At 46.2% G+C, this 10,000-nt stretch overlaps 1 protein-coding gene across 2 annotated transcripts in view; it reads left to right on the top strand.

Moving 5' to 3' along the window:
- The window catches only part of kifap3a (kinesin-associated protein 3a), a 47,547-nt gene that overhangs the window by 25,801 nt on the left and 11,746 nt on the right, over nucleotides 1-10,000 (top strand). For both annotated transcript variants that reach the window (XM_063201265.1, XM_063201264.1), the window contains exons 12-17: nucleotides 1,365-1,473; nucleotides 3,364-3,476; nucleotides 4,073-4,238; nucleotides 5,245-5,370; nucleotides 5,791-5,889; nucleotides 6,590-6,675. In XM_063201265.1, the coding sequence (XP_063057335.1) occupies nucleotides 1,365-1,473; nucleotides 3,364-3,476; nucleotides 4,073-4,238; nucleotides 5,245-5,370; nucleotides 5,791-5,889; nucleotides 6,590-6,675 (699 nt within the window). The remainder of the gene's footprint in view (nucleotides 1-1,364; nucleotides 1,474-3,363; nucleotides 3,477-4,072; nucleotides 4,239-5,244; nucleotides 5,371-5,790; nucleotides 5,890-6,589; nucleotides 6,676-10,000) is intronic.

The raw sequence follows: 10,000 nt of genomic DNA, 5'->3' as shown, positions 1-10,000 counted from the left end.
TTAACTTACAGTTCTATGGGAGCTGTAGAATGTTGGAATGTGTCCTTACGGCAAGCAATGCAACTGACTGAAAGCAACAAAACCTGTTCCATTCCACTATATTCTATTGGACTGTTGTAACTAATTGTGATGCTGCAAGTAACACAGCTATGCAATTTTAATGTCACTTTGCCGGTTCCCTAACGTCCCCTAGGGAACTGTAGAGCCCCCGTTGAGAAACACTACACCAGGGGTGCCCAACCTTTTTTTAACCGAGATCTACTTTTGAAGTTAATGGTCTGCCGTGATCTACCAAGTCAAATTTAAGGATGTCAGTATAAAAAAATAAGATCACCATTCATTAATCACCATTATTATGAACAAAATGTTTTTAGTAGGCTACTATGGCCTTATCTTTTCAGTGTGTTTTTAAAGTGTGTTGAATAGCCTATGTTTACAAAGCAATGCAGCACTGATAGTATGCAGAGATAATTTCAGTCCTAAACAAGTATAAACAACATAAACAACTGAAACAATTTCAAAATGATAAACATTTGGTATATAAAAGGCATATGTAGGCATATAGGCCCTATTTCTAAAATGAAGTATTATCATGCCTTCAGTGGTACAAATTAAAAAGGGCTCAGAAATTCACCATTTGTTATGGGCAAATAATAGGCTAGTTAAGTTCACTTTACTATGAGAGAGAGAGAGAGAGAGAGAGAGAGAGAGAGAGAGAGAGAGAGAGAGAGCAATGAGAGAACTCATTGGATTGGTTAACACCCCTGTTAAGAGTGACTTCTTCTATGAAGGGTTTTTTTTTCAGCTCTCTGGGACAGTAGCACAGCAAAGGCTTTCTGTTGTGAGTTTGGCCAATCGTTTTGTCCACAACTGGAGCAAGAAACAGCACAAATTGAAGTGAATTCCGTACATGTCAACAACTAACATTTCCCTTACACGCGGCACGCGATGTAAACGCAGTTAGCGATGATGCATGCGACTATGCGATTTGGACGAAGATCCTCGCATATCGCCGCGTCATAACGCATCGTTGCGCACATGTTCTGTTACTCACCCGATGTTACATGTGAGCACACATGAATCAACTGCAATACCCTTACGGCCACTTCCTAATGCTTTCCCCTCATTCTGTGTTACCGTGGGACTAATTATCTAACCAATACAGTACCAGCAGCTTGCTACATAGCCTACTTTTCAAAGACAGTATTTTCCCCGTCACATTACATGTCTCGCGATCGACTGCCACTCCCCTCGAGATCGACTGGTAGCTCGCGATCGACTGGTTGGGCACCCCTGCACTACACTATAACAATGACAAGTAGGTGTGTGTGTGGGTGATTGACAGGTGTGTGTTTGATTGTCAGGTGATGAAGATGGTGTTTGACTGTGGTGAGGAGCGCATCGAGGCCGAGCTCATCTCCTTCTGCATCAACCTGGCGGCCAACAAGAGGAATGCACAGATCATCTGCGAAGGTAACACACACATGCATACACACTCACACGGTAGGGACACATAGGAGGCGAAGCGAAAAGAGACGAAATCCAACCGTCATCAGGTCGTCGCGGCGAATCAAATGGAATGGAACAGTTATGTTGTTGATTTCATTGGGCCGCGGCAGGCGAATTCGCTCCTCATTTGCATAACATTAAACTTTCTTTAATAATTTCGCTTCGCTTCACTCCTGTTCACTTGCTTTCGCTTGCCTTGTCTTCTCTCATAGGAATGAATGGCAAAGTTCGCAACTTCGCGTGTATGTGTCCCTACCGACACATGCACACACACACACACACACACACACACACACACTAGGCTTGGGCGATGTCCCCCTAATTGACAGCTGACGATGTTTACAGTGAGACGATGCGATGGACGATGACATCGTCTGGGGGGGGTAATTTTAAAATATTATGATATATTTTGTATTTATTTTTTATTATTCATCTTCAGTTAAGTTATTATTTATTCTATTTAATTTAAGAGTAAGTGAAATATATTAATATTATTACATTCTCTGGGGGAAGAAAATGTTTAAACCTCAGCGTTCTTGCTCAGCTGCTTTGTGAGATGGTCGCTGAGATGCAGAGATCCCCCGCTGACCCCTCCCCCTCGCCCTTCTCGTCTCTCCTCCCGTGTCACCTGCAAGCCCAGTGCTTGCTACTTTACCAACAGTTCATTGCGTGGCGTTTTTGGGAGACTTGTCAATAAATTTGTTACATCTGTGAGTTATTTATCTGTGTAACTATTTTAAGACGACCTATGCGCTGCGTTTTTGCACAGGCTAGTAGGCTATAGCTTTAGCCTCTCTCGCTCACCAGAAAACTAAATGGGAAAGAGATGAGAACCCATGTGTGATTGCGTGCCCTCTCGAGAGGCTTTGCAATGGATTCTAGCCCCGACTTTGTCAATTCCTAGCACTAGAATACGGAATGTTTTGTTTTAGGTCATATCGAGACTTTTTTCCCCCTTGGATAGTTCTACAGGTAGTTCTGGCGGTGAAGCCATGAAGACGTGGGCGGACATGGAACCGCTTGCTCACCTTATTGACAGTCTCAGAAGTGTACACTCTTGAGTGGCTGCTTCACAAGACATCTCCACCGCGAATAGCGATTAAACATTTTGAGGTGAACCGTTAAACATGAAATGTTAAACTGTCGCAATTGCCGAACGTGTTGCTTATCGTCATGTTACTCCGGAGGAGCCAGCTAGGTAATGCGTAAAGAGTCCCCTTTGTAGTCAACAACTTAGGTCACAGAAATAAATGAACGATATCACTTAGGCCTACTTACATACATCTGCAGCAAACAATAGTCGGGCTTAGTTCACAAGTTTTTTTTTTAAATTCCATTGTGTTTTTTTCGTAGTTATATAATTCACTCTGCTTGGTGCTTGTGTTCACAACTTGTCTTGAAAACCGCTGCTACTACTACGGATTTTACGGTAATGCGTCAGCTAAATTTGATGTGAAGTACCGTAATGATTACAATAGCAGCGGCTTCAAAAATACACAAGTACAAGATTCCTTGGCATCACGATGTTTGCCTTCCATCGTGATGCCAGCTGTCCATCGCCGATGGACGATGATATCGTCTATCGGCACAACCCTAATGTGGAGGACACACACAAACACACACACACACACACACACACACACACACACACTCTCTCTCTCTCTCCCGACATTGCTCTCTCTCTCACACACACGCACACAGACGGATCAAATTCTTTATCAAGTCACCCCATCCTTGCGGCAAGGACCTTGCCATGGACAAACTGGCCACATGCTTACAATAAAACTAGCAATAGCCAGGGTATTACAATAAGCATTTGCGTGTGGGCGTGCGTGCGTGCGTCTGTGTGTGCAGGCAACGGCTTGAAGATGCTGATGAAGAGGGCTCTGAAGATGAAGGACACCCTGCTGATGAAGATGATCAGGAACATCTCACAGCATGACGGACCCACCAAGAACTTCTTCATCGTGAGTTGTCACCCTCAGTAACAATTACGTCTGTGTCTTCTAATGAAGATGGAGTAGTGGGTAGGTTTTTACACAGACCCACAGCCACACATATGTAATCGAGTGTAGAATTAGTAGAGATGCACCGGATCCGGTTCCGGATCCGGCAGGATAATAGGGTTTTTCACAGGATCCGGATCCGGTTCCAGGATCCGGTAGCCGAGGCTTTTCAGTCAAAATAGTTTGAGCCAACGTGATAAAAAGGGCCCACGTGTGCGAGTAGGCTATGTGTTTCAACCCTTTCGTAGGATCCGGTATCCGGTTCCGGATCCGGCAGGATCTTAAGCAGTGGATCCGGTATCCGGCAGGATCCTAAAAATCAGGATCCGGTGCATCTCTAAGAATTAGTGGGGCAGCCGTGGCCTTGTGGTTAAAGAGATGGGCTTTAGATCAGAACGTTGCAGGTTCGAATCCCACCCTTGAGCAAGGCGCCCAACCCCCACGCTGCTCCAGGGACTGTAACCAATACCCTGTACTTAAAATAACTGTGAGCCACTTTGGATAAAAGCGTCAGCTAAGTGTGATATTGAATGTGTATTTGTGTGTGTTATCTGCAGGACTATGTGGGTGACCTGGCGGCCCAGATCTGCCCTGAGGAGGATGAGGAGTTTGTGATGGAGTGCCTGGGCACCCTGGCCAACCTCACCATACCCGACCTGGACTGGGAAATGGTGCTCAAGGAGTACAACCTAGTGCCCTACCTCACCGAGCGACTCAAGCCTGGTACACACACACACACACACACACACACACACACACAGGCCATCTTTAATCAACCCAAATTCCTTCGAAGTTTTGCCTCCACAGAGATACCTTCAATTGTCAACCAATGGCTGTATGAGAGCGAGATCTGGTCAGCAAAATGTCAGCAAACGGGCAGCTGTTGGCAGAGGACTAGCAACACTTATTTATCATTGTTATACTGCATCTATAAATACACTCAGATGATACAGCTAGAAAAACAAAAACAAACAACTAACCCTACTTAGCACCTGCACTTGTTGTTGTGTATATTTCCTGTGCACTTTGTATCTGCTAGGGATGTTGGCTATGATTATGCCCTCGATTGTAAGTCACTTTGGTTAAAAAAGCATCTGCTAAATGCAATGTAATGTAATGTAATAGCTATTTGTGCTATTGATGGAAAATGAACTTGGAGGTCCTCATAGGTCAGCAGCTGCTGTATGTGTTGTGTTCTATCCAAATTCCCTTTCGCAGGGAAAATTCCTGTGAATTTAGCATATCCTGTGTCTGTTGTAGAGATGTACAGGATCCAAGATCCGGTTCCGGATCCGGCAGGATAATAGGGTTTTTCAGACTATCCGGATCCTGCAGGATCTTAAGCCGTGGATCCGGTATCCGGCAGTTACCTAAAAATCAGGATCTGGGGCATCTCTACTTTTTACGTAGCCTATTCTTTTCAGTCAGTCTTTCACAACCCCAATCGCTGCATGGAGTGAAAGCCCTTAGGAAGCGGCCGTTGAAGGCAGTGTGGCAGTAAGCCAATGAATCTTAAAAATAGTTTGCGCCAACGTAATAAAAAGGGCCCACGTGTGCGAGTTGGCTATGTGTTTCGACCCTTTCGTAGGATCCGGTATCCGGTTCCGGATCCGGCAGGATCTTAAGCAGTGGATCCGGTATCCGGCAGGATCCTAAAAATCAGGATCCGGTGCATCTCTAGTCTGTTGTATATACTCACCCCCTGGTCTGCTCTGTCCTCCATGTCCAGGCTCTGCGGAGGACGACCTGATCCTGGAGGTGGTGATCATGATCGGCACCGTCTCCATGGACGACTCCTGTGCAGCCATGCTGGCCAAGTCAGGCATCATCCCTGCACTCATCGAGCTGCTCAATGGTAAACAGAACCTATAACTGGAATGATGTCTACACATGTGACTAAAACCTGTTTAATAGCAAACCGATGTGATGTGACACAATAAAATTGCCTACCTCTGGCTATCCTAAAATACATTGCTTAAAATAAATCATTTGAGAATTGATTGGTAAATATGGGTAGTCATTCACAATACAAATGATTGAAAGCTCAACATGGGTAGTCATGAGAGAGAAATGTTTTTTTTTTAAAAGCCCTCTTTCTTGCTTATTATCCATGCTTATTTTCCGGTAGTTGTTATATTTGGACCGTGTAAAAATTTAGCCATGGATGAGCCCTTTCTGCCTACTGTTGTGAAAAAAAACTCTAGGTATTTGTGTCTTATTTTTTGTGACTAAACCTCCTTCTCTTTCCTCTCCTCTTCCATCTCCTCCTCTACAGCCCAGCAGGAGGATGATGAGTTTGTGTGCCAGATCGTGTATGTCTTCTACCAGATGGTCTTCCACCAGGCCACCAGAGACGTCATCATAAAGGAGACCCGTATCCTCTTCACCAAACGCACACACGCTCCATCAAAGTCCACTTGGGAAACTCCCATAATCACTCCACAGTGCACAGTGGTCAGTGCATACAATGAAGTTTCGTTTATGCCTCCTCACTCATGCAATGGGGCAGTCCCAAACGGCAGCCCAAGAGAGTGGGACGGCGGGATGATACCATGCTCTGGGTAACTCAGTCATGACGGGTTGGTTGTCGAACCGGCAACCTTTGAGCTACAAATGTGACGGCCTAACCGCCATGACTGCCCTTCATGTGTTTGTATTTACTTATTGTATTTGTGACAACATGTGCAATCTCACCATGAAACTGCACACTTCCAGTCTCTCAGTAATGTGGCAGTCTAGCTTTTCTTCCATTAGTCACCACAGGTGATTTCACCAATTACCTCATCCTCCTTGCTTAGGGGTGTGGTAATTACTAGGATCAGCTGACGCATTGAATAGGCTGGAGAAAAACGTGCCAGGCTTTTCACTTTTTGAACCTGAGCTTTTCCACCTTGCTCAGAACTAAAGTGTTGTACGAGGGGCTGTGATACCAGGCTGAAATCATGTCGTCCTTGTTGCCTTCATGGTGCACCTTGGTCACTTCCATAAGAAGGAAACTCCATATACGTACGTATCCATATGTGTCTGTAACTCCGCTGACCCCTGTTAACCCCTTAACCCCGTGACCCCTCCAGAGGCGCCAGCGTACCTCATCGACCTCATGCACGACAAGAACGCAGAGATCCGCAAAGTGTGTGACAACACCCTGGACATCATTGCTGTAAGAAACCCACAAACACACACACACATTTTGCTACATAGGCAGCACTGGCAGTGCAGAAGCATTATGTGGAAGAGTTTATTGCTCGGGCGGACACATTGTGCAAGAATGGGCGATTGTGGCTCTGTGGTACTCGATTACAGCACATACAGTATTGGGTAGGAAGAGGTGTGCACAGGCAGTGATGTGTGTGGGTTTGAAGAAATGAAAGGCGTCTTGAATGGCGAAGCATTTAGGTGGAAGTTATGGAAGCAGCAGTGTCGCTCGGAGACATTTTTACGGTAGGAAAGGTGGGCAATTTCCTAGGAATACTTGGACGGAAGCGTTGTGTGTTAAAGAAAACTGCGAAATGGTCAGTGTGTGGTAGTTATTTCCAAATTGTCTGACTATTGTCTGACCAAGGGGATGGGGGGAATTCACCCACCTTTCTTACCGTAATACGTCTAATAGAGATACGGGGTCTAAAGCGAAGCTTGGCATTTTTTTCCACACGCCTCAGCAGGTGTGAAGGAGATGGCCTTTAAAGGGACAGTTTGGTCAATTTCAACATGCAGTTGTATTGCTCACGCTACCCTTGACTTGTCAGTACCTGGTGATGCCACATTTTTCGGCTCAGCCCTTTCCGAGATATGAGCAATTCTAATGGGGGCAGCGTTTGTTTACATTTTTAAAAAATGAAACATAGGCCTGATGTTGCTGATGATGCTGATGTTTTATAACCTTTTGGATGTTTTTGGGAATAAATAAAAATGTTTTTTTGAAATGTAAACAAAGAGATGCCCCCATTACAATGACCAGGATCTCGGAAACGGCTGAAGAAGAAAAAAAAATCTCAGGCACTGACAAGTCCAGGGTAGTGTGAGCATTAAAACTGCATGTTGAAATTGACCAAACTGTCCCTTTAAAGGCCATCTCCTTCACACCTGCTGAGGCGTGTGGAAAAAAAATCCCAAGCTTAGCTTTAGACCCAGTATTTCTATTAGACGTATTACGGTAAGGAAGGTGGGTGAATTCCCCCCGTCCCCTTGGGGGTGGTATAGCAGGCGGTGATGGCTTCCAGGCCAGGGGGGTTAATGTGATTGGCCTGATGTGGTCGTGCGCACACAGGAAGTGCTCCCCACAGGAAGTGAGGCATAGGCAATGATCAGAGTGCTTTATTAAGCCCCCGGCCTGGACAGGACTAGGAGGGGGGACACAGGGGGGGGTCTGTACAACGTCACTAGGTAGACAGGGGACAGAAAGCAGACCTCCGTCAGTGGCAAACTACACACACACACACACACACACACACACACACACACACACACACACACACACACACACACACACACACACACACACACACACACACACACACACACACACACACACACACACACACACACACACACACACACACACACTTGTATCCATCCATCCATGCAGAAGGCCACATGCATATGTATGCATTCATGCGTTTTATTTCAGGAACTCTCTCTCTCTCTCCCGTACACACACACACACACACACACACACACACACACACACACACACTTCAGCTACATGCAAATCAACTTTTCCTTCATGCGTCGCTCCTTTCCACTCTACCCTCCCACCCCCACAGCACTCCCAGAGTCCAGTAACTGTTTTCTGTATAAACACACACATTGCATTCATTCGAGGCCTATTTTTTGCCCGGTCTGTCTGCTCTCCTGTATGAATGTGTGTGTGTGTGTGTGTGTGTGTGTGTGTGTGTGTGTGTGTGTGTGTGTGTGTGTGTGTGTGTGTGTGTGTGTGTGTGTGTGTGTGTGTGTGTGTGTGTGTGTGTGTGTGTGTGTGTGTGTGTGTGTGTGTGTGTGTGTGTGTGTGTGTCAGTGTGGATTCTGTTTCGTGTCCACGTGGGCTGTCATGATCTCAGCGTGGCGAGATTAATCACCCGTCACATCAGTCCCCCTGTCACACCTTCACTCTCTAACCAACGTTGCAGGGAGGTTGTCGGATGGTTGCGGGGATGGTTGTCTTCATAGGGAAGCCCCCCGAGCCAAGCAGAGCCAAACGTTGCAGAGGGGTTGTAGAATGGTTGTGGGGATGGTTGTAGGTGAGTCATCCCTATGTTCCCCGGGTCCTATGTTCCCCTCTACTGGGGAACATAGGACATTTTTTTAAAAAAAAGGTTCTATGTTCCCCACTGCTTCAAAGTAGACTGCTGCCACATGGCAAAGTACTGGTTGCTGTTACAACTGTGGCAGGTTAGGTTTGGGGATAGTTTTGGTCAGGGCACAAATTGAAAACTCAGAAACATTGCATTACAACAGGTTAAGTTTAGGGATGGTTTTGGGAAGGGCACAATTTGAAAACTCGGAAACATACAATGCGGGGAACTTAGGACCCTTTTTTCAAAAAAGGGTTCTATGTTCCCCGCTGCTTCCAAGTAGACTGCTGCCGCATGGCAAAGCGCAGGTTGTTGTTGCACCTCTGACAGGTTAGGTTTAGGGATAGTTTTGGTCAGGGCACAAATTTACAACTCAGAAACATTACATTTCTGACAGGTTAGGTTTAGGGATGGTTTTGGGAAGGGCACAATTTGAAAACTTGGAAACATACAATGCGGGGGGAACATAGAACCCTTTTTTAGAAAGGGTCCTATGTTCCCCACTCCCATACAAAGACAGGGGAACATAGGACCTGGGGAACATAGGTACGCTCCCGTTGTAGGATGGTAGTACGCCAATCCAAGCGTTGAGAGAGACCAAGCGGTTGCAGAGAGGTTGCAGGGCCGTTCTCTGTAGTGAATGGTCGCTTCTGAAGTGATCAATGTGTTCCCTGGCACAGTTTGTCATTGGGAGTTGGAGCAGCAGCTGTGGTGGTGGTGGTGGTTGGATTGGATAGGGCCGGAGGAAGGCCGGAGAAGAAGCCTGGGCCTCAGGTAGCCGACAGTACCCAGGGCCGTGCTCTTAGACAGGGGGTGATTGATTAGGCAGCTGGGCTGCAGGCCTGGGGGTATGGCCTTAAAGTGGACCTGAATCAAAGTAGGGCATTCTTGCCCAGAGCGATGAGATTGATTTCTGCATGTGTTCTGTAATTATGAAGCGGTAACACTGACGGCTACTGTTGGCAATGTATTGATGAGCCAAGCAAACACTGTGTGTGTGTGTGTGTGTGTGTGTGTGTGTGTGTGTGTGTGTGTGTGTGTGTGTGTGTGTGTGTGTGTGTGTGTGTGTGTGTGTGTGTGTGTGTGTGTGTGTGTGTGTGTGTGTGTGTGTGTTTGTGTGTCCGTTAAGGTTCAAAATGGGCACCTTGTTTCGTTTGTTTGACATCTGTGTAATGTCTCCTGTACACACACAAA

The sequence above is a fragment of the Engraulis encrasicolus genome, chromosome 6 (assembly GCF_034702125.1).
Source record: "Engraulis encrasicolus isolate BLACKSEA-1 chromosome 6, IST_EnEncr_1.0, whole genome shotgun sequence".
Lineage (NCBI taxonomy): Eukaryota > Metazoa > Chordata > Actinopteri > Clupeiformes > Engraulidae > Engraulis > Engraulis encrasicolus.
The sequence above is the reverse complement of the archived record's forward strand: the minus strand, read 5'-3'. Positions and strand labels throughout refer to the sequence as shown.